This window comes from Phyllostomus hastatus, unplaced genomic scaffold (genome assembly GCF_019186645.2).
Source record: "Phyllostomus hastatus isolate PE091 unplaced genomic scaffold, TTU_PhHast_1.1 phas_contig_159, whole genome shotgun sequence".
Classification (NCBI taxonomy): domain Eukaryota; kingdom Metazoa; phylum Chordata; class Mammalia; order Chiroptera; family Phyllostomidae; genus Phyllostomus; species Phyllostomus hastatus.
Window position 1 is genome coordinate 40,104,308 of NW_025333640.1, and position 24,078 is coordinate 40,128,385.

General features: G+C 55.9%; 1 protein-coding gene and 1 long non-coding RNA gene across 2 annotated transcripts; one reads left to right on the forward strand and one right to left on the reverse strand.

The window, feature by feature from the left end:
• Window positions 1-1,309: 1,309 nt before the first annotated feature.
• On the reverse strand, window positions 1,310-20,038 carry MYOZ2 (myozenin 2). The gene is made up of 6 exons (XM_045831862.1): window positions 19,862-20,038; window positions 19,267-19,354; window positions 10,370-10,539; window positions 7,994-8,123; window positions 6,318-6,501; window positions 1,310-1,719 (listed from the first exon to the last, which is right to left on the reverse strand). The coding sequence occupies exons 2-6, from the start codon at window positions 19,340-19,342 to the stop codon at window positions 1,479-1,481; spliced, it is 801 nt and encodes a 266-aa protein (XP_045687818.1). The 5' UTR covers window positions 19,343-19,354; window positions 19,862-20,038; the 3' UTR covers window positions 1,310-1,478.
• LOC123814199 lies at window positions 1,728-5,982 on the forward strand. The gene is made up of 2 exons (XR_006784844.1): window positions 1,728-4,975; window positions 5,671-5,982. It is a non-coding gene; the product is annotated as an uncharacterized LOC123814199 (long non-coding RNA).
• Window positions 20,039-24,078: the final 4,040 nt, after the last annotated feature.

Consider the following 24,078-nt stretch of genomic DNA (forward strand, 5'->3'; position numbering starts at 1 on the left):
TAAAAGGTTTTATTTATTTATTTTTAGAGAGGGAAGAGAGGGAGAGAGAGAGAGAAACATCAATGTGCGGTTGCTGGGGGTCATGGCCTGCAACCCAGGCATGTGCCCTGACTGGGAATCGAACCTGTGACACTTTGGTTCGCAGCCCGTGCTCAATCCACTGAGCTGTGCCAGCCAGGGGGATTGCATTTTTCACAAGAAAAAAGTGGCTTAGTTTCTCTACCTGCAAGTCCAGGATGGTTAAACCGACCACGGACTCCAACCCCGTGGGCAGATTCCCGAGAACCGGCAGCACCGCCGCGCGGCACCTCCTGCCTCCACCGTCCACGCTCAGCCCCACCCCCTGAACGCCGGTCTTTCTGCGGATGGGACACTCCTTCTCTGCTGAAACATCTGTCCCAGAACCCCGAAGTCAGATGGGGAGACCTGACACATATTATTGCGTGACCCGTTCCGTGTCACATACTTCCTCAGTCACCTTTGTCTTTCCCACCAGTACACGGACACGTGTCACAGGAGGTGTGTGAAACGTCACTCTCAGACGCCGTCCCTCCGTGGCTCCGTTCGTGTGGCAGCACGGGCTCCCTGGCCCTTCAGGGTTTGAGCAGACCTTAACGACCCAGCAAAGACGGCTGCCAGTTCACGATTCCCTCCCCCTCTCTCATATACGCATGTGTGTGTATATGTGCATTCGTGTGCATTTTGTTTGTCTTTACTCTTCTAGAAGTGTATGCAGAGAGTCGACCCTCAACAGCACACGGCGCTGGGGCGTGAGGAACTTGAACCTCCGGGACCTTGGCCTTTACAAGGAGGAGGCGGGACGCCCGTTGAGTCACGGTCTCAGCCTCCCTGACCGAACGCTGAGTGAGGAGAGGCACGCAGCCGAGCCCTGGAGAGCGAGCATCTGGGATGACTGCCCCGTGACTCACAGCGCGTGGAGGAGGGCAGAGCCCTCTGGAGGAGTCTGTAAGGAGGCCTGGTGAGAATTCTTCACCCGGACGTGCGGCTGTGTCCCGGCCGCCAGGAAGGGCCCGGCCCTACCAACCCTTCTCCACCGACAGTGGCCGTGCGTCATCGCCCGTAACTTTCATTCCTCAAGTAAAACGTGGGGTGTGTCTACGTCTCTCGGCTGTGTTTTGACCCCAGACTCCCTTTGAGAAGCTTATCTGGGACTGGGTGGGTGCAAGGGGAGGGGCCGGAACCCTCTGTCACCCGCTCTCCTGGGTGTATCCCAGGTGAGAAGGCCGCGGCGCCAGGCCCGGTGACGGCCAAAGGAGCCCCCGAGACGAGGGAGATCAATGCTCGCACAACAGAGTTACGGGCTGTTTATTAGTATTCGATCTGCAGTGGAAACAAAATGCTGCCAAAGGAAAACGGCTACATTTCTATCACATTATCGCTACTGATGAAGAGTGTGGGAAGCGGAACAAGGAAAGGGCACGGTCGGCACGCCGGGGGCGCAAGGGACGTCCCCCTGCTTACAGGTCGTCCGATTCTGGCACCGCGGCGGTGGCGTCCTCCGCAGGCTGGGTGGTGATCACTATGGGGATGTTCTCTGATGCCCACCCCTTAGGAGCCCTGTTGAAGGACCGTCTGCCCAAAAGAGGGTTTTCAAAGGCCATGAACCTGGAATCTGTTAGAAGTAGCAGCTCGAAATCTGGAACCTTGAATTTAACCATTTTGGATGCTTTCTCAAAACCTCCAAAGGGGGTGGCAACTCTGTGGGGAGTGGAAAGAAGAAGAATACGTTGATTTTCAGGTTTGTTCACTGGGAAACAGAAAACGGCCTAACGCATCCTCGCTTGGTGGGCACTTAGGCTGTATGCCCCGTGTGACCCTCCGCTCTTGACCCCGAGACAAGCCTCTCCTCCATTCGAGGACCGAGGCTTCACGACAGACACTGGCAACTAACTGGTGTCAAGTCCCTTTGGGTGCACTCTTGGTTCGGGACGAAACTAGTCTGTTCCCTGTCCCCTGGAGACCATCTCGAACATGCCCTGGCTTTGGGGCTTTGCTCGGGGAAGCTGTCCTTTCCCTGCCCGCCCTCCGCCTGCAGCCCCTAGGTTCCTGCCTCCTGCCCCTCTCCCAGCCCCCACCCCTCCCTGCGCCAGATTCCTGCAGCAGCACCACTGTCCCCTGCCTCCCTCGAGACTCAGAGGGGGGCTTAGACCATCATTCGTCTGAGCAGCTAACCGCGCACTGGGTTATCACTCTGGTGCTCCGAGATCGTTGGGCTTCAGCGGGCGAAGGGAGCGAGGAGAGTGGACAGCCAGCCAGGGACTGGGCGCCGGGCACCAAACGGTACCAGGACAGGAGGCGCCCTGGGCCCGGGTGATCGTGCAGAGGCTGGCGGAGCCCAGGGCGTGTCCGGAGAGTCTGCATCCCTGACCCGTTCCCGCGAGATGCCCGAGCTGGTCTGTGGGGCCCGCAGGTTGAGTCCCAAGGCCTCACAGGGGCGTCTCCCTAAATCCTCACAACCTCCTGAGTTGGTTCCTCTAACACCCCTATGTGACAGATGAAACTGAGGCACCGAGCAGTTAAACGTCTTGCTCGAAATCACCCACCCACCCACTCAGCTGTAGAGCCAGGACTCGAACCCAGGCCCGCAAACGCCCTGCAGGCCTACTGTCCCGGGACGCCTGTGCCACAGCCTCGGGACACCCTTCCCCACGAGCGGTGGGCCTCTGAGGGCACTTCGTAATGCAGCGTGCTTAGGACCGTCAGCCCCCCCGGGCCCAGTCTGAATGACGTCACCCCACGTTGCTGTCACGTTCCTGAAGCCACTGCCTGGTTCCATGCCCGACTCCTGCTCCTGTGATGTAACGAATTTAAGAGTCTTTACGGCTTAAACCCGATTCCACAGACAAGTAGAACCCCGGACTAACTCTCTAGGTGTGGGCTGACTCTGGTCAATTCATTTCATGTCTACGAGTTCCAGAAATGAATTTTAGCAATCCGTGTCTTTTTTTTTCCTGCCCTGAATCAAAGAAGAAATGTTCCTTAGCCACCAAAGTCCAGTGTTTGGGTTTGGGAGTAAGGGTAGGGCTTTTTCCCTTTCTGTCCAGTTCTGTGTCGCTTCCCCTCCCCGTTGGTGGGTCGTTTTCTTCTCTGCAAATGAAAACATTCCCTTCCGGCCCGTCCGCAGCCTCCCACCCGCCGCCCCCTCCGACCCGGTGAGAGCTCGCTCTCAGAAAGGCCAGTGTTCTTTTCTTTGGCACCGCGGGCGCTGTATCCTGTTTGTTTGGATTTTTATTGCTCTCGGCACACAGAGCGAAGAAAGTCCGTTACCAGAGATGTTATTAAACATTCAGAGTGAGCCTGCTTGTAGGGTATTGACGAGCTCTGAAAACAGGGTCAAGTTTTGTTCAAAGATACCGAAGCAAAAACTTCCACAGAAAGACTTAGAACAGTCCTTGTAACTCCCACAGAAATTCTTCAGACAGATCGGACTGAACGTGATTTCACACTCGGTCGTCTGCGGAGTGGGCTAGAAACCTGTTTCACTGAGGTTCACCATTAACAGATGCTTCTTTTGTTTATGTAGATTGATCAGAAATGGGGTTGCCTCTGTACTACTAGTTAATGCTGCCGGACTTATGATACCCCCCCAATAGTTACTGAGTATTCTGTAAGGCACGGGATGTTTGTTGTAAATGATCGTAGAAATTAAAATAAGGTATTCAACTAAATACCTAAGGTATGTATAAGTGTACAGGTGCTCAGTCACAAAACCATAGAATGCACTTGGCCGATGAGGAAATCGACACCAGGAGGGTTAAGCGGCAGCGTCACGCAGCGTTTTGAAACCGGAAACCGGGCCCCAGTTCACGGTTGCTCCCACGTTACCTGGGCTTCATGCGCTATTGTTTAAATATAGTATGATGTCTGCACAGGGCGTTCCAGATGGGCACCAGACTGCATAGTTGTATCAACTCCGGGCTATTTTAAAAGCATGATTAGACTTGGGAGTCATTTCTCCTCTGCCCATCATCCCTGCTGAGGGCTAGCGGGCCGCCCCTCACCTCGCAGGCCCCACCGACAGTATCTGATAACCATGTATAGTGATGTATAGCCACCAATAGTAATATTTTACTCTTTGCAAAGGACTTTGGGAATATTTGGAAACTATTTATTTCTCTCTTTCTGTTGCTTTCATTTGTTTTTCCAAAAATAAAAAAAAACCCAAACAAACATGTATTAGGATAAAGTCCTAATATAATGATGTTGAATTATTGTACTCCTTATTACACTTTATTTTTAAAATGAATAATAGTTGGGTCAAGAACTAAATTTCTGCTCAGATTACTTTCTCATAACCCTGAGTAGTTTGATAAAATAAAATCCTATTGAATAACCTATAGCAAGAAAGATATTAACCCACTTTGTCCCTAGGAATGATTTTAAACTTTTTAAATTATTAGAATGTGTTCTGGACTAATCCAAAAAAATGACTTTTTATCACATCTAATTTATAAAGACCCCGATAACCACTGAAATTATGTTTCCTTTGTGATTTTTTAAAATAAACGTTTATTGAAGTCTAAGATGCATTTTAAAAAGTATACGAATCATAAGGTGAACATTGATGAACATTATTTATGTTCTAATTACTTGTTGCTGGTCTGGAAACACACCACTGATTTTCGTTTTGACCTCGTACTCGATGATCTCGCTGCACCCGCCACTCCCTGGACTTGTTGAGGACGTCGCGTTGTTGGTGAGCAAGGGCGGTGGTGTTTTTCCTTCTCTGCCCACATACCTGTGTTCATGAAACAGCTTATTTGTCTGGAAACATGCGGCTGTGTTTTCCTTTCACCTTCACCGCACGGAATGTTTTCGCCGGTCGGAGACTCACAGGCCGGCGGTCATTCACATCCAGACTCCGGAGCTGCCCCACTCGCGTCGGTGCTCAGCGGGTAGAGACCCTGTGCCTTCGAGTGGCCGACCCAGTCGCATGGCGCTCCTTGAATCCGAGGTGGGTGTCTTTTGTCAGTTTTGAAAAGTTCTTGGCCCTTCATTCCTGAGATACTGCTCCTGCCTTACTCTCGCTTAGGCCCTGCCGAGACGCGAATCGCACCCACACACTGGCGCCGTCATTGCTATCCCTAGTGTGTCTTCCATTGCCCCCACCCGTGAACCATTTATTCCTCCGTGGGGCAGTTGGAACAGTGTCTGCTCTTCATCTGTGTCGCCTGCCATGAAATCCACTTACTTAGTTTTCAAAAGCATCCCTACTATGGACTGTAACACAAGTACAGAAAACCTCCTGACCATGTGTCATAGCTTATCCCGAAGCCAACAGTCCGACCACCACCCATGTGCTGGGCCCCCGACCCCCGCCGCCCCGAGGCCCCCTGCCTCATCACCACCGGGTCCCGCCAGGGCAGTGGTCCACATGTTGGTTCATGAGGATATCCACTTATAAAATACTTTTTAAAGCCTTCTACCTATGTCAACGACACAAGGGTGCATCGCTAAACACAACAGTTCGGTTTTGCCCATCTTTCAAGACAACATCTTTCCAATCTCTCACCCCTTCGTGCCTTCCTCATGTTTGACTCACTGAAGACGCAGACCTCTGGGCCCTGGGGTTGCCCCCACGACTGACTGGTGTGGGTTACGTTCCCCTGGTGCATTTCAGCATTTCTCTGTTCTTGTGTTTCCGGTCAGTGTTACCAGGACCCAGGGACTTCACACTTCGACGTCCTCGTTTCAGCGGCTGTGTTTCCGATGTGTGTAGAATTCCCACTGGACTCTTTCTGAAACCCACCCCCAGGCTGCTGGAGCTCTTTATCCTGTCCTGTCTCCTCTCGAACAGCCTTCTCACCATCGATTTAAAGTCCACGCCTCCTATCCCAGTCGCTGGGTCTCCTGCGTGCTGATGTCTTCTGCTTGTTACTGTTCTCTTCATCTCTAGTTGCTTGGTTCTGTCTCCTGGTGTGCCCGGTAATTGTAAATAAACGATCAACATGGTCGCGATGGCTCCGGTCTCTGAGCGTGCAATCTCTCCGGCAGAGAGGGTCTACTTCGGTATTACAGCAAGCAGCGCGACTTCAAGGAGGGGCCTGGGCCTGGCCTACAGCTGTGCTGACCCGCACAGGCATCCATTTTCACGGTCCCTGACCTATCACCTGTTCGCCTTGAATCCCGTGATAGAGCTGTAGACCCCCCAGCTAGCAGCTGGGGCTGATTGGACCCCCCCTCCCAGCACACCCTCGGCTTTGGGGTTTCCTGTCGGGGGGTTCAGCTCTCCGTACACCGTGATTCGAAAGCCGGGGCAGCACCTGGCAGCCCTGCCGCCGGGATGCCCGAATTACCTGTTGAAGCTCCTGTAATCGGGCAGCTCTGCCTTCCCCTCGGGCTTGAACAGTTTCGGGTACAAGGCCTCCAGCAGCTCCGGGTCGCCGCCGATGGCCTGCTCCCAGGGCGACTGGTAGTACTTGGGGACAGCCGTGGTGTTGAATCTCTCCGGAGGAATTTCCTTCAGCGGCCCAGAATATCCTTCGGAAAAGCACGGCAAGAATGAGTAAACACAGAGCAACCGAGAGTCACGGACCTCCGCCTGGCACTTCACCATGTTTAATTTTCACGCAAAATAAATTTATAGAGAATACATCCTTTTTGTGACTTCTCAGGAATGAGAAGTCACAAAAAAGTATGAGACATGTTTAAGCCCCTTTAAGGGAATTTTCAGAAGAAACCTCTTGACTTAGTATGAATTTGCTCAGTGTAACTATTCATTTAATTTTAAATAGTCGGGCCCCTTACATTAATTGGCACAAGCATTTAGATGTCACAAGTAATGAATTAACTTGAACATCTATACTGAGAGTCTCCCGTGGGCTGGGCTCTCGGGAACAGCAATGGAGACAAAGTCTCCCTCGTCTTGGAGCTGAACTGCCAGCGGTGACATTCGGGTGCGTCCGGGAGCTGGCGAAGTGTGTGTTTCCACTTCCTGGGTCAGGCCCTGGTCTTCTCAGCCCCCGATGGCTGCGTCCCCTGTTCACTTAGTTCCGGAGACTTCTCTCCTGGCCCTTCTGCGTCTGTCTCGCCTCCCCCCCTCCTCCTGCACAAGCGCTAGCACTTTCTGTCAGTGCCGTGTGAACATCGCCCAGACTCCTGGCAAAGCTGTGAACCGTCTTCACGCGCACCGAGGGGCACGCGCCCAGCCCCCGGGCCCAGCCCTGGGCTCCCCCTCCTGCAGCCACCCCGCCTGCGGTGTCCTTCCCGAGTCTCTCCGCCCGGAGCCACACCCCGCACCCGGACCTCCCCGCTGGGACACCCTGCCCTTGGTCCCCCGGGGCCCTCTCCCGGCTCGAAAACAGTTTCCGTCCCCCCGCCCCCGCCGGTCCCTCCTCTGCCCATGAAACTCCCTCTGGGCAGCTCTTCGTGGCGGTGATTCCACTTCCTCCCGAGAGCCGCCAGCGCGCACCTCGGTCCCCCGTGCAAGGCCTGCCCCTCGGACACTGGTGTCACTCAGAGCTCTTTGTCAGACTGCACAGACTGCCCAGAAAATTCCATCCATGCTCCAGACTCCCATGAAGACCGGCCCATCGGTGGCTCCGGGTTCCGATTCCGGTCCCCAGGCCCTCGGACTCCAGCACCTGTGGTGACCCCATTGTCACTGTGACGGGGGATCACCCACAAACGCAACGGGCCGTCCGGAAGGACAGAGGGCTGCTGTGCGTGTGTTTGGCGTGGCGGCTTGCGGTCTAAACATTAACATTGACTTCGTGTTTACCCACAAACACGGGGTGGGCAAAAATAGGTCTGCGGTTGCACGTAAGGAAAATGCAGTCATTAGTGAAGAATAATACAGAAATAAACCCTGTTTTCGTGTGCTCACCAGCATAAGCCTCCCCTTGCCTGCCCACCCGCCTGGACATAGTGAGACAAACTGTGTCCCTTTGGTGCCACTGACGGAAGGACCCAGTGGCTTGAGTCCGACACCTAAAAACGACGGTACTGCTCTGTTTGTCCGGTGATGCGTTACCTGGCGCGATGCTCTCTGGGTTCGGGGGGCTCCTCGGGTCTGGGCTGTTGGGGGGCGTGAACGGCGCTGGCTGTGGGCCGCCGTCCAGGGGGCCGCCGTCCACCTTCCCGTTCTGCACGGCCAGGCTGTACTGTGTTGGGTCAGAAGGGACTCTGCTGAGAACTCGGGGGTGTCGGCCATGCCACCGGGGGACATGCGCGTGCCCCCACCCCCACAGGCAGGGTTTAATGAGCACGAGGTCGCGACCCCGTGTCCTGGGGCCTGGGCCATTTACGTGGCTGTCGGCTGAGCTGTTGAGTGAGACATCTCCCTGAAAACCGACCTAAGACCCGATCTGTGCGGACAACCCTCTGACCGTGTGCCGGGCGCCGCGTCCCGGCTCTGTGCTGACCGTTTAATTTCCTGTCCACAACGTCCCTGCCAGGTGCATCTGTTCAGTCTGGAGGTCTTCACTGGTCTGACACAGGGCCCGCTGGGCGGGCTTCGGCTGAGCCACGGTCACATTGCTATTTTATTTACCGTTGGGATTTCATTAGATTCCCTAATAAGTCTTGTTTCAGAATTTAATCTGATGGAACATCAGTCATGTGTAATAAAAAAGGTACTTTAAACGATGCAAACTTCCTTATAAGGAAGGATTTGGGATTTCAAGAAAACAAAATGCTTGAAAGATTATTTGTCTTTCAGTTTTAGGTGAACTTGTTTATTATTATAACTTAGGATTTATTCTATGGCAATAATAAAGCAGTTTAAAAACAGCCCATTTGCATTTTAACAGAGAAAACAGGCATTGTAATAGGCTATGCCCTCACAAGTATGACTATACTAAAGCATTGTTTTATTTTTATACAGGAAATACATGTCCTTTTTTTAAAAAAAAAAAAGCCAATCTTTCGACAATATATAAAAAGTATATAAAGTCAAATTAGTTTTTAAATTTACTAAAGAGCATAGCAAATACAGACCAATTTTGACAATTTTCTGTGAGATAGGCAGAAAATATTTTAACACTTTTTATTTCTATATTTATACGGGGATACAGTGAAGTGCAGCTTTGTATTTTAATATGTAACTTTACAGAAATGTAAGAATAAAAGGCTGTTTTTGTCCTAAAACCCAAATATGTGCCATAATTGAAGGCCACAAATTCAGGGCCACACCTGAGGAGTTCTGTAATTTGTGCCAAACATAGAGTAAAAGGTATTCCTAGGACACGCTGAACACACATTCAGAATCCCAGTATATTTGGTTTGGTCTTATTTCAGAATGACTTTTTATAGTACGTGTTCCCTTTTCCCAAGATTATGTGGGATTTCCAGGGGTTTCAGAAGGCCCCTCGTTACTAAACACACAGGTAATCCTCACTGTGCAATGGGGATGTCTCACTGAATACCCTCCTGCCGTGGTTTGTGCGAGGGAATCCTGCCTGTTCTGAACCCCTCTTCTGCTCTGTTTCCCCCCAAGTAGAAGATTCCGCCTCCGCCTCCTGTTCTGCCTTTTCGCGAGCCCAGCGCAGCGTGCTCACTCCCGAGCCAGAGCGTCAAGGCGGCCGGCGCGGCGAGCCCGGGCCGGGGCCTCGCCTCCCCTCGGGAACGCTCGCTTCCTGTTCCCACTATTTCTGTCCCAGACGGCCCGCGTGGCTGGAAGTGGCCGGCTTCTGAGCAGCAGGCTCAGCCCACAGCTGCACCTACTTGTTTGTTCGTTCCTTTGTTTGTTTGTTTTTAAAAAAAGACTTAATGTTTGAGCAAGTGGCATGGGTCACCAGGAAGGGAGTTTGTTTGTTAATAGCGTTTCAGGTACGAGACATTCTGCCCAAAGAGTTCTGTCCTCGGGTCGGTTCTGTGATTGACAGGCAGCAGACCTCCCCCCGCAGCGCAGAATCGGAGCTCCGGAGGCCGAGGGGGGCCGCGGTGCCCAGGCCCCTTCAGAGCCCGGGTCCTCGGACAGTGGCGCGCTCCCGCGCGCCTGCCCAGCGCCCTGCGCTCGGGCGGGGTTTCCATCCCAAACGTCCCACCGGCGGTGGTAAGACCGCAGCCCATGCGGGACCCCGCCGCCCACTCCCTCCCCTGCTCCTGGCAGAGCGGAGGGGGCACTTGGAGTGCCGAGTGGGCCCGCCGGAGTGTCCCCATTGAACTAAAAAGGGACTCAAGTCGTGCAGAATATTTCTTCTGTTTACCCCCGAGATGAGTCACTCTCTCACTCTCTCTCTCTCTCTCTCTCTCTCTCTCTCTCTCTCTCTCTCTCCCCCCCTCTCTCACACACACCCCAAAAAACCTCCAACAGGCCCCACGGAAAGAACGCAGGCAGAGCGCCCGTTCGCGACCCCGCCAGCGCGTGTGCGCTCGGAAGGGCCGCCGCGCGACCGGGGGTACCTACGTCGATCTGCGCTTTCGACTGGTACTGGACGTTCTCGAACGTGTACTTGTCGGAGCGCCGCTGCCGCATCTTGAACAGCCGGGCCCCGCGGTTGCCGAGATGGGACAGCTCCTCCAGCATGATGTCCCTGGGGACGCTGACCTTCTTGCCCAGGTCCATGCCGTCCACGTCTGGAAAGCGACACGCACGCGCATGAGAACGCGAGAGAGCGTTTCCGCCGCTTCCCCGCGTCCCACAGCCGCCGCCTGCTCTGCGCGGGGTGTGGCCTGAGACGCGGGCTGCGCCCTCAGACTGCCCTGGGCCGAATCCTGGCTCCCCGCGCCCCAACCACGGGGACCTAGACATCCTGCCTGCTTCCTCTAAACCTCAGCGTGCTCATCTGTGAAATGGGGCTCCCAGGGGGCAGACCCGCCCTGCAGGGATGAAGTGAGGGTTAGACACAATGCCGCATACGAAGCACTTCGCTCAGCACCGCGCGCACACGGTGAGTGACAGTCAGCTGCCGTCACCAGAGGCAGAGTTCAGTCTTACCATGCGCAGTGAGCTTTCAGGCGGCCCTGCGTAGAGTTCTCTTAATGAGCTCGGGCGGCACCCCACACTTTTACGCGTCAGTCGGAGCTGTTCCTTCCTGGGAGGCCCGCCCTTTCCCCCACGCCACCCCCTTTCCCTGCCTCCGCCCAAACTCTAGGCATGCTGCAGGCGGCACCCAGGAGCCCCGCTGGCCGGGGGTGGGTGAGGGGAGTGGGAGAAACAGATCCTGCTGAGTCCCGAGTGAGGGCCGCCTCTGGGGCTCCCCCCCCCCAAGCCTCTGTTCACAGCTGCTCCCCGGCTGCGCCCCGCTGTGCCCCCGCAGCACAGAAGAACCGCGCTCACTTCTCTCCCGTACCCTGCGGTTTGAACTTTTTTGTGTTTCCGTCTCTGCGTCTCCCCTGCATTAAGTGTACCGGGATCACTCAAGAAGTCAGAAAGATACCAGGGACATCTCCAGACCCTCTGAACCTAAACGACACCACTGCTAAATAATGGGTCGACCAGGGAGCCCTCGGGGAACCAAAAAAGTTCCGAGAGCTGAGTGAAAAGGAAAAGAGAGTGCATCAAAATGCTCAGGACACTGTTCCCCCAGTGTGGGAGGAGCATTTATGGCGCCGAACGCACACAGTACAGAAGGGGAGGGGTCTCTAGCCAGTGACCTGAGGCCTCCCTGAAAACTGGAAAAGGAAGCGCAGACCCACCCAGCGTGCGAGCGGCAGTAAGGAATGGTGGGGCTGGGAGCGGGAATGAAAAACGGAAAAGCAATAGAGAAAACCCGTTAAACGCGGAGCCGGTTTTTGAAGAGACCAATAAAAGGCATGGTTTTCTAGTTACACTAACAGAGAAAAACTATAGAAGACACACATTAGCCACATGCGGAAGAAAACAAGCTATCAGTAGAGGCGGTGCGGAGAGCAAATGGGTGATAAGACCCCACCGAGAACCCCTCTACACGTAAATCCACGTAAATTTGAAAACGCGGAAAAACTGACCGATTCCTTGCAAAGCACAGAGAACCGCACGTCGCCCCACCTGAAGTAGTTAATCCAATCACTTCTGTGTCCACGGGGCCAGTGGGTTTATACCTTTAAAATGTCTCAGCAAAGCAATCTTCAGAGCTAGACGGGTTCACTGGAGAACTCTGCCACTTGAGGAAGAGCTCACACCCATGCTACGGGGTCTCTGCCGGAGGGCGGGAGAAGAGGGAAGAGGTCCCGGTCCCTCGTGAAGCTAGTGCAACCCTGACCCCGAACCCAAACAAGGACACTTTCGGACGAAAAGCCACCGAAGGACGCCCCCCGGGCCTAGAGAAGCAGAGTATCAGCAAACAGAGGTCAAAAGTGATCCCGCACCAGGAGCAAGGGGGCCCTCGCAGGGGCGGGAGGCTGGCGCGACTTTACGAAACGAACGGGACAGCCCACCAGCCATTTCCCGGGCTAAAGGAGACAGGCCACATGCCCTCAGGCTCTGGGGCTGGGCGTGGCCTTGTTCCAGGCCACACCAAGGGCGCCACCCACCGGAGAATAAACGGACAGGTGGGACTTTATCAGCATCAACCGCTTGTATTCTGAGAAAGGCTCTGCTCGGAGGATGAAAGATGAGCCACGAAGCAGGAAAGAACGTTCACAAAGCACACTCGCTGGACAAGAGGCTGGAGCGCACGAGGAACGCCCCAGGCTCGCCGGGGGAGAAGCAGCCCGTCCCATGGAGCGCGGACGGGGGGCAGGAAGAGCCTTCCCACCAGCAAAGTCATGCGAGGACCGGGAAGCGCATGAGGAGACCGTCGAGACCATTATTCAAATCAGAATTATAAAACGGCAGCGAGCCACCACCCCGCTCGTGAGTGGCAGGGTGGCTCAGGGGAGACGCGGCGGCGGGCCTCGCGCCCGGGGAGCGTGCGGACACACTGAGGTGCCTCTGCAGCGGAAAAGTGGGGCGGCCGCTCTGGAAAAGACTTTAGGAGGCTGGGTGCAAAGCTGGGCGTGGCACCACCAGCGTCACGGGGCGTCCGTCCCAGTGAAATGAAACGTGCGTTCACACAAAAACTGCCCACGAACGTTCTCAGCAGCTTTAGCCTTAGTAACAGTAAAAAGCAGAATAAAAAAGTATCTGCTTGGTGGGAACTATGGAGGGTCCTAAAGCGGCACATGTCTTCCGAGTCCGCACGCAGCGGCCCCTCCACGGCAGCTGGAGCCTGGCCCTGGCGAGAGCAATCTGCACCCCAGAAATAAGCAGACCTGGGGAGCCGAGGCACACCACACCCCCAAGAGCCAGTAGCTGAAGATTTACTAGCGTCCTGCTAGACACGGGCACATGCTAAGTCGACACATTCTGCACAGACAAACCACAAGAGACATAAAGTACATTCTGCAAGGTTCTCTCCCCCTCCCTTGCAACGGTTGAATCTCGGGTGTCGCCAGAGCGGGAGTCAGGCCACCCTCGAGGGAAGACTCCAGCGGATGGGCACCCTCGTCCCTGAAACTGTCTGAGTGAAGGAGGCTGTCAGCTGGGCCCGTGGAGTCCAAGGTCAGCTGTTCTGGGCCCTTCCCGGCAGCCCCGGGGCAGGGTTTTAGCCGCGTGCCCGCGCGGGATGCCTGATAAATGATATAACTCACTCGGGACACGCGCCCGTGACCTCACGCGCTCGAAGGCCGCCTCGGTGGCATGAGCTCATCTATTGAAAATGATATGGCCGGGCGTCCTTTCCTGCTGAGGTCATGGGTCCTGATCCAGACCTTCCCGTGGATTCTTGGGTCATTTCACAGAACTTCGCCTGTTGTATTTTGCCACTCGTTCAAGGAAATCAGTGATTAACTTTGAGTAAACATTTAATTATCAAAGGATAGCAACAGAAAACTTGAGGGTCTCAACCATAATCAAATTAATTCATTTCCACCAAAAAAACACACAGCTTTTAATCTACTAGAAACATTGAATAGTTCTTACCAATATTCTTCCTCAATACACTGTACTGCACAGTACAACCTTACACTGTTTTTGTAGTTGAACTGAGATTTAAAACCTCACACTAAAAAGCTCACATAGTTCGGTCTTTGGGGACAGGTGCCTTCCACTTTTCGCACCGCGGAGCCAGGCTGCTGTGAGGACTGGACGCCAATCGGAAGAGTCTGTTCTCCCGGGAGAAGGGCAGCCACCACTGGCAGACACCGGGGCCAGCTGCCTCTCCGGCCCTGGCTTCAGTGAGTCTGTCTCCTTAGGAGCACCCACAGCGTAAATCCCTCCACGGACACTGTCTGGGTTTTCAGGTTACTTTTGGAGACGGACAGTCTGAAACTGAGTCGGCAGAGATGTCTGTGTGCCCGAGCAGTTCCGTATTTTCGATCGGAAGTTCGGATCCTGCCAAAGGCACAGGTTTAGGCAGATCAGCGGATTCACTTCACACTTTGTGAAGACACCCACTTGCAAATATCTGCGGGAAGGCGAGACAGCTTTTACAGCGGTTTCCCACGATGCCCCGGCAGCTGCAGTTCCAGCGGACCGGGCAGACCCCTGGGGGGGCCCCTGGGGGGGAGCCCCTGAAACGGACTGGCTGCGGGGGCCCCGTGGGCTCACTCGGCAGCCTGCCTGAGGCCTTGGGGTTTTCTCGGGGCCCACGGAGGACGCCCACAGACAGTCGGCCCCTGGGGGCCGAATGCTAACCCGTGAAACGTGCGTTGTTGCAAAATACAATGTAAGTGACGATAGTACAGGCTGTGATCGGGACTAATGTCTGAGAAGACTGCAGTGGATTGAAAGTGTATTAGTGATTTCCTCTATATTAAAAAGTTGATACAGATCATTACTAATTATTATATTTAATAATCAAACGTGACCCCCATCCTCCATACCCCCCACCGTCATAATGACGGTGACCCCCATCGGCTCCGCTGCTCCTAACACTGACAACCTAGTAACGAGGGCGACCCGGCCGAAGCGCGCGACCCTAGGGTCACAGAGGCCTCTCAGTGGTTACAGGCCGGGGGTGTGGTGTGTGCGCTTCTGGGGCACGAGGTGACTCGAACATAACGGGTCCAGAAGGAGTAACAGTTTGGGGGTAGGAGGTAGAGGCTGGGAGTTTGCGTTTTTACTTCTTGTATCTAGTTTTACGTGTTTTAGTCTACACGGGTAGGGCTTCCAGTAACTCCTTGAGGCTGTTTCCCCTGCAGATGGGATGAGCGCTCCGATGTAAAACTCTTGTCTTTTGATTTTTGTCTTCTTCTGCTGACTGATCCCAAAGGCTCACCAGCTGCGGTCTCCCCCTCCCACCCACCCACCCTGGGCAAGGACGGGACTGAACTTCCGCCTCGTGTTTAGCAGATGACCGGCTCGCTGTCACATTCCATTCTCCTCCAGGCTACACGTTTTGTTTTGTTTATTTCTCCTGAAACTGGGTATAAACAATAAATTACTTATAATACTACAAAAAAAAATCCTGAAACGGAGAGACTTCCCGCCAAGATGGAGGCATAGGCAGATACACTGTGCCTCCTCGCACAACCAAAGGAAGGACAACAACAAGTTTAAAAACAAAAAGCAACCAGAACTGCCAGAAAATTGAACCGTATGGAAGTCCAGCAACCGAGGAGTTAAAGAACATTCTCCCAGACCAGTACGAGGGGTGAGATGGGCAGCTGGGTGGAGAGAACTCAGGGCAAAGCAGCGGCTGGAGGACCAGGTGGTCCCACATTCACGTGCAGATAAACCGGGAGGAACAACTGGGGAGCGAGACAGACCACGCAACCCAGAGTTCCAGTGCGGGGAAATGAAGCCTCAAGCCTCTGAGTGAGAACACCTGTGGGGGCTGTGGCAGCGGGAGAAACTCCCAGCCTCACAGGAGAGTTCGTTGGAGAGACCCACGGGGTCCTAGAAGGTACACAAGCCCACCCACCCGGGAATCAGCACCAGAAGGGCCCAATTTGCTTGTGGGGAGTGGGGGGAGTGACTGAAAGCTGGCAGAGAGCCAAGCAAGAAACAGTGTTCCTTCTGGGGCCCCTCCCCCACACACAGCACCACAACACAGTCAAGTGGGTTGCCCCGCCCTGGTGAGCACCTAAGGCTCCGCCCTTATATGTAACAGGTGCGCCAGGAAACAAGAAAAATGGCCCAAATGAAAGAACAGACCAAAGCTCCAGAAAAAACACAACTAAGTGATGAAGAGATAGCCAACCTATCAGATGCACAGTTTAAAACACTGGTAATCAGGATGCTCACAGAAATAGCGGACTATGGTTGCAAAATAGAGAAAAAAGTGAAGGCTATGAAAAGTGAAATAAAGGAAAATCTACAGGGAACCAACAGTGATAGGAAGGAAACCGGGACTCAAATTAAAGGTTTGGAGCAGAAGGAAGAAATAAACAGTTAACAGAAGAGAATGAAGAAACAAGAATTCAAAAAATGAGGAGAGGCTTAGAAACCTCCAGGACATCTTTAAACATTCCAACATCCGAATCATAGGGGTGCCAGAAGGAGAATAGGAAGAATAAGAAACTGAAAACTTGTTTGAACAAATAATGAAGGAGAACTTCCCCAATCTGGCAAAGGAAATAGACTTCCAGGAAGTCCAGGAAGCTCAGAGAGTCCCAAAGAAGTTGGACCCAAGGAGGAACACACCAAGGCACATCATAATTACATTACCCAGGATGAAAGAGGAGAGAATCCTAGAAGCAGCAAGAGATAAGGAGGCAGTTACCTAAAAAGGAGTTCCCATAAAACAATCAGCTGATTTCTCAAAAGAAACCTTGCAGGCAAGAAGGGGCTGGAAAGAAGTATTCCAAGTCATGAAAGGCAAGGACCTACATCCAAGATTGCTGTATCCGGCAAAGCTTCCATTCAGAATGGAAGGGCAGATACAGTGCTTCCCAGATAAGGTCAAGTTAAAGGAGTTCATCACCACCAAGCCCTTATTTATTATATGAAATGTTAAAGGGACTTATTTAAGAAAAAGAAGATAAAAAACATGTACAGTAAAATGACAGCAAACTCACAATAATTAACAACCACACCTATAACAAAAACAAAAACAAACTAAGCAGACAACTGGAAAAGGAACAGAATCAGAGAAATGGAGATCACAGGGAGGGTGATCAGTGGAGAGGGGGAGGGGGTAGACTGGGGGGAAAGGTACAGGGAATAAGTAGCATGAATGGTAGGTAGAAAGTAGACAGGGGGAGGTTCAGAATCGTATAGGAAATGCGAAAGCCAAAGAACTTACATATACGACCCATGGGCATAAACTAACAGGGGGAAGGGGGTGGGGACATGTGGGTGGGAGGGGGTGTGCAGGGTGGAGGGGAATAAAGGGGGAAATGGGACAACTGTAATAGCATACTCAATAAAATATATTTTAAAAATTCCTGATGCACAAGGGAAGAAGGGCCTTGAAAACATTCCTCTCTGTTCATTTTCATGAAGGACAGGCTGAGCTGGAACACCGCCCACCTGTCTGCAGTGGCCTGGGGGGGCCACCCAGTGGGTGCGTGGGGGGCCGGAGGGCTGTGCCAGGATGGTGTCTCTGCCCCTGGGGTCTCGTTTCCGTGTCCTTAGAAACGCGGTGCAGCCCCCAGCTCCAGGCCCCCACACGCTGGGTCGGGAGCAGACGGAGCAGGCCCCAGGAGGGGCCAGGGGGCGTGGGAGAGGGACTGAGTTACCCGTCGCTCTACGACGCCCTGCAGCTAGGTGACGGGAGGTGAGCTGGCCAGCGTCTGCGATGACCCCGTGTTATCTGGGCCCTCGCACTGCAGACAGAGGCAGGGCACATGACTCCACTCGCAGGCCCGGCCTCTCCCCGGAAAGGCGGTGGAGGGGGTGGACAGGGGATTCCGGGGACTTCAAGAGGCGGGACCTGCTGGGGCTGAGACTCTAGGGTTGAGGGGCTTTCCCCCCTGGACATAAGATTGTAGTTTTTATTTCATAAATACAAGAGCTATGCTGTATGGAAAAAGGCAAAGGCATTCTCACCCTTACAGCTCCGTGTCTGGACTAAGTCCCAACACGGGATCTGAACTGCGCATTCATTGGATGGGTCAACGGATTCATCATCTGGATGCCATGAGAACATGACAACTGATCCCAGGTCTGGTTTGAAGGCAAATAGTTCAGCCTCCAACCCGAGCGACCACCTGATTTTTGCCACGTGGACCGAGAAAATTGCAGAAACAATCTCAAGTACACTGCCCGGAGCGGCAGATACGGAGACACATGTGCCCATTTTAAAGAAGCGCGAGTTCTGAGGCTCTGGATTCTGGGAAATCGGCTCTGAACTCCGGGTTGGAACGATTCGCACACTGGGCCGAGATGGCCCGTAAAACACGGGAGCGGAGCGGGGTGGGGCCTGGAGTGCGGAGTCCGTCTCCCAGAAGGGGGAAACCGTGGCTGCAGGCCGCACTGGTAACCCCGCACCTGGGACCGTCCGCTCCGCCTCCTCCTCTAGGGGCGGGGCTGGCGGCTCTGCGCCGGCCGCCTGGTCCCCACAGCTGCTCTCACGCCTCTGGGTCTCAGCACCGCTCAGGGAGCGGGGAAGGTTGCCTTCCTTGTCCGCGGAGCGGGACGGGCACCGCAGGAGCTGCACGGGTATCTCCGGAATGGCCCAAACCCGCCCTTGCAAGGACATTCTACTCACCCTCACGGAACAGCGGTGACGCCCGTGGCCCGTGACCACAGCTGGGTTTCCCTTACAACAGTCAGAATGCACCTATCTGGGGCATTGCTTTCTGAGTGCTTTTGCCGGAACTGGAAGGGAAAGGAGAGAGGGGACTGCCCCTCTGCATCCGATTTATGCTGGGAATCTTTCGAATCATAGGCTTCGGGACGACAAGACCTTCGTAGTGTCCTAGGAGTCACAACTAAAAGCAGATTCCTGCACAAAATACCCTGGTCAATTAGTCCCTACATGCGATGCCTGGTTTCAGGGTGAAAGGCGTTGGCAATGAATATGAATTCCAACTTAACGTGTTTTGTAAAACAAACAAACAAAAAGGGATGATGGAACCTATTTTGAGTGGTGTAGGTGCTGGGCGGGGGCACAGGTCCAGACTGGCGGGTGGGGTGGACGCGGAGGAGAGGGGTGGGGTCCGCCCGGAGCGGAGGAGGGAGCCGCGCGCTCAGGGGGCGGGGGCCAGCCGGCCCGGCCGGCGCACATCAGCTGTCGGGCGGCTCCGTCCCTGCAGGGCAGTTGTCCCTCTGAAAATAGCTTCCAGATGAGAGAGCCGGACTACAAAAGGATTAGCTGCCGCGGCCTCTCCACCCCCCGGAGCTCGGGCCGCAGGGACAGCAGACCCGGCCAGTGTTCAGAGGACGTCAGCCGTGCAGGCCGGCGTCCGGGAGGGCGCGCGTGAGGGCGTTCGCGCCGCGCGGGGTGTTACCGGTACCGTGTCCGTGCGCCTCCCGCGCGATGGCGGACGCCTGCTGCTTCCTCTGCTTCACCATGGCGCTGTGGGACAGCATGGCGCTCAGCCCCTGTGGAGGGACACCAGGGTGAGGCAGTGCGAGGACCCCTGCCGGCCTCCGAAGGAGAGCATCTTTGTTCTTTACGGAGAACCAGTCATTGCTTTCCGCGGAAGGACTTCTGAGTGTGCTCTGGTCTGAGACAGAGCCTGCGGCCCACAGACGGGCAGCGTCCCCGTGACCAGGGCTCAGGCGTGCCTGCGTCCCAGCAGACTGGCCACCGGGCCCAAAGGGCTGGCCACCCCACCCCCACCCTCTTCTCACGCGTATTCCCCCCTGCCGCTGAGTCCCCACCGGCCCCCAGGGTCACCAGCATCCCAGCACATCAGCACACCAGCCCCAGCAAACCGGGAGGATGGGGAGATGACGCCAGACCACCCCAGAACGCTTGGGTGCGGACACTTTAAAATCGGCCTCAACAGCTGTCCTTTGAAGCAAAGAATGCCCGTTTATGAGTCACGGCTCAGAACGCCCGTGGACCACTGAGCAGTAACACATCTGAGGGGACAGGACACCCACCTTGCTCCGAGCCCGCGCTTCCCGGCAGGACGAGCCCCGGCGTGGGGAGGAGAGACGGGCGGCCGCGGGGAACCAACCGGTGGCTGGGGCCGAGGGGCTTTATCCCTGCGCCCCGGACGGCATGGTCCCTCGCTCTGCTCCAGCTGGGGACTGCGCCTTTCCCGGGAGACTGGCATCCGGCTGACATCAGCCGGCTATATATAGCACCGAATGCTCCAGCGACTCATATCTTCCTGGCGGGAGAGAGGAGCAGAGGAAGATTAGGTCCTCTCCATTGTGTTGCCGCTGGGCGAGGTGGCCGCAGGGGCACCCGGCAGCAGGCTCTTGCGGGGCACTGTCTCCGCTTGGAGGGATGGTAGCCGAGAGGGACTTGAAGAACTTTTCAAGATGCAGCTCTGATGCTAGATCCTAACTGAGACGGCGTGGCAGGTGATTAACAATGCAAACGGCCCCGTGCACCATTGCATCTGTGGGGTTTCAGGAAGAAAGCGGGCGATGCAGGGGGAGGGGGGGGACCGGCACAGCTACCCCTTGGCGGGGCTGAGAAAGTGGGTGACGTTTGTTGGGCGAAGGGGGGAGCATTGCGAGGTGGACGTTCGGTGCTGAGCCACGGGGCTGTCGAGTAAAACCTCAGACGCCAGCCGGGGCCACGCTGTTTGCAGAGGCCCCGCAGAGAGCCAGGCACACGCAGCGGCCGTCTCCGCCGGCTGGGTGGCCGGGGATCCCTGCCCAGGAGCAGGGCGGCCGTGCCGTCCGTCTCCTCGCTGCTCCGGGGACGCGGCATGCTCCCGTCTCTGGGCGTCTCCCCACCCTCGTGGCTCCATCACGCCTGCACCACACCCATGGGTCTCGGGGGTCCTCCTCACGCGACCTGTCTGAAACACCCCAGGGCGCCCCCCTCCAGCCCCTCACTCCGAGTCACGTTTCTTCCTATTCTCACGCATCCTGTCGGCTTTGGCAAAACGGTTTCTCCTTGGAGCCGAGTGAATACCTTCCACACAAACGTGGGCCCAGAGGCGACTGCAGGAGGTTAGCGTAACCCTCCCCTCGGCCACCTGGGACGCTCGGCCCTCCGACCCGACACCGAAGCGCATCACCCGCCTCGGTCTCGGAGCAAACAATGCTCTCCCGAGTGGCCACTTAACGGATTGAAGTCAAATGGGGATGACGGAAAGCGCCCCAAACGCAGGCACCGTGAACAGTGGAGGCCGGTGTCCCGCCCCAGCTTAGTCTGGGGACACCACGTGGCGTTGGTGTGACGGGCTCACCAACAGGGGCTCGGTCACCTGCTGGCATTGCTCCATGGTCCCTGAAACGACGCAGACCCCTCGGGCCTCACTGCCCGCTGCAGCCCCGGTCAGCGTTTGGTGTCTCAGCCGGCAGGAGGCAGAAGGCCCTGAGCCAGGCTCGCTGCCACTGCTCTGGAGCATGGCCGGACGCTGCCCGAGCCCCTCCCTCTCCCTCCCCTCCCTCTGGCCAGACCCTCGTCAGAGCGCCACTCAGGGCTGGAGACGGGTTGGCGACGCGGACGGTGCTGTGTGGCCGTGTGCCCGGCTGAAATGCAGAGGTCGGTTTGCCGACAAAGCGGATGGATGGCCACTGGGAATCAAGGCTCAGTTTTTGCCACAAGGACACAGATCATTTCATCTATTGTCTAGCCAGCCAGCCAGCCATGCACCCGCCTGCGCGGTACCTGTTTTCCTGCTAAACCGTGACCTCCGCAAGGGCCTGGGCCTTGTCCACACCTGCAGCAGCAAGGACCGCGTCCGGCCCGTGCGGGCGCTCGGTTCTCACTGACCGCAGGAGTGGGATGGAGATCGACGGCAGGACGCACCGGCCAAGTGGCCTGGGCCGGCGTCCTCTCCCCGTTGTGGCGAACCCCGGGGCGGAAGCGGGGTCGTGACCCGTGAATGGTCCCTGGACATGAGACAACGGTGCCGCTCGGGACGGAATTGTTTGCTCCGAGACCGGGCGGGTTGTGCGCTACGGTGTCGGGTCAGAGGGCCGGGTGTCCCAGGTGGCCGGGGAGAGGGTCATGCTAACCTCCTGCAGTCGCCTCTGGGCCAGCGTTCGCATGGACGGCACCAGCTGGCTTCCGAAGAGAAGCCATTCTGCCAAAGCCCCCAAAGTTAAGTTCCACCTTAAGACCCTTCCGTGGTCTTTATATCCCAGGGTTTAGCGTTTGCTGTACGTTGCTCTTAAGCTAGTCTCTTACAGTCTTAGTTTTTTCCATCCATCAAGCGGAGGTTACAGTTTCTGCCACGGAGTATCACGGACATTTGCATGGAATAATTTTAGAAATCTCTGATAGCTAATAAAAGTTTAACACTATTTATTATTACCAGTAGTAGTAGTATTCCTGAAATATGCAAGGATTTAGAACCCCAACATAATGAACTGAATTATTCAGGAAAAAATAAAAGCATCTTCAGAAAGCCCAGTTTTCCTGTCTGGTCCCCTCCAGAAGGTTCCGGCTTCGTGTTCTGTGCAGCTGGGCAGGTTGCAATGCTCTTGTTAATGTTGGTTTCCAAAATAAAAGGAGATATTTTAAGTGTCTTAAAAAACGTATCAGCTTACTTGTATTTATTTTTCAATCGCACCTGAAACTGTTTTGCCGTGTGTTTCAAGCTCCTCTCTGCAGGTCTCTGACAGCTTCCTGGTGTCCGGCTGCCATTGGTTCTGGAAAAAGCAGGAACACGCCTTGCACCGTGGTTTCTGGGCGGTGTCTGCGCTCCCCGGGCTCCGTGACGCCTGGGCTCCGTGGGACCGGGGACGGCCCCGGTCCGTTCCGAAAGCCGGAGTGTTTCCATCGCCAATTGAGTCACGGCCCGTGAAGTTCTACTCCAGCTGCACGGAGACCTACTGTGTGCGGATCAGCTGCCACTCCCCCATCACACTTCCCGCAGATTGGTCGCGGCGCTCTCCCCCTCCCTCTGTCCGCAGCCCCTGCCCCCACCCCGATCCCGGGACCCAGCACCGCCCCCTGCACGCTGTGTGTGCCGGCCGGGGGGCCTCTCTGACCCCCGACCTCAGCACCCACACCTGTCCTGTCCTACTGACTGTTCTCGTCCCGGAAGGGTCCCCCTAGCCTGCTCCGAGCAGAGGATACTTTGTGTCCCCCTCAGGGCCTGAAGAATGTTAAATTAATTCACGCTCAGGGTACGAGGCGAGAAGGGCTTCTCCCGCAGACGCAAGCAGGGGTGCTCAGGGGGACCGCGGCGCCCCGGGAGGCCGCTGAGCAGGACGGTGTTGGGCGCAGAGCTTGGCCACCCTGAAACCAACCTCTCCCACGGCTGGGGCGGCCGCAGCCGCGCGGGCAGCTCCTGCACCGCTGGCGAGAAGAGGGAGAGTTGAAATGAGGTGGATTTTACCACCCGACAGAACGCCACTCTGTGGGGCCCATGAAAGGCAGCCTTGTTCAGCCAGGGCTGCCCAGGGCCCCCGCCCCTCCGGCTGGCACTTGTGTTCTTCGGCCCGTTTCCGCCTGCGCTCCGTGGCTGTGGGCAGTTCGAGATCGGAGCCAGACCGGGGTGGGGGGAGAGGGGGCGGATGTGGGGACTGGCTGTCCGAGAGGTGGGCGGAGGGCACGCCGGGACTGCCAAGCTCGGTCCTGGGCTGACGCATGCTTCGCTCAAACAGGGCTGTGCACCCGGCCACAGGCAGGGTCTGACCTCGGGGGGAGGTGTTTGTGGGACGGCCCCGTCGCCGTGGGGGCTGTCTCCTCTGTGGACGAGGGTCTGCTTACAGCTGGTCTCCCCAGCGGGCCCTGGAGAGCAGGTCCGCCCTCAGCAGGGCTGCAGTGACCTCACCACCTGCCCTGGTGAGACAGTGGATGAGTCTGCAGCTGGCTCACTGCAGGGAAGGGCCGGGGGCACACGGGGGTGGGGGAGAGGAGCTGCAAAGCCCCCATCAGATCGGGGGGTGGGCAGGGCCATCACCCTGGTGTGGCTGGACGAAACTGAGGTTCTGAGAGGGTCGGTCCCTTCTTCTCGTGCATGAAAGACACCGAGACGGAGTGAAACCCTGGTTCCGCCCGGTCCAACGGCCGCCCTGCGTGCGCCCCACTGTGCAGAAGCCTCGCCCCCCCCGAGCACTGACTGCTGGGGGGTGGGCGCCGCCCCGGCCGTGCTGGAGGGGCGGAGTCGAGCGTGTCCGAGCGCTGGGTGCCACACTGCCCTCCTCGCTCCCCCCGGGAGTCCGGCGCCCCGACACCGGGT

Coding starts and splice junctions, on each gene's coding strand:
- MYOZ2 (XM_045831862.1), bottom strand. CDS start 19,342: ATGCTGTCCCACAGCGCCATGGTGAAGCAGAGGAAGCAGCAGGCGTCC. Junction 10,540..19,266: donor GCGGGAGGCGCACGGACACG/GTACCGGTAACA, acceptor GTCGCTTTCCAG/ACGTGGACGGCATGGACCTG. Junction 6,502..7,993: donor CCCAGAGAGCATCGCGCCAG/GTAACGCATCAC, acceptor GCTTTTCCGAAG/GATATTCTGGGCCGCTGAAG.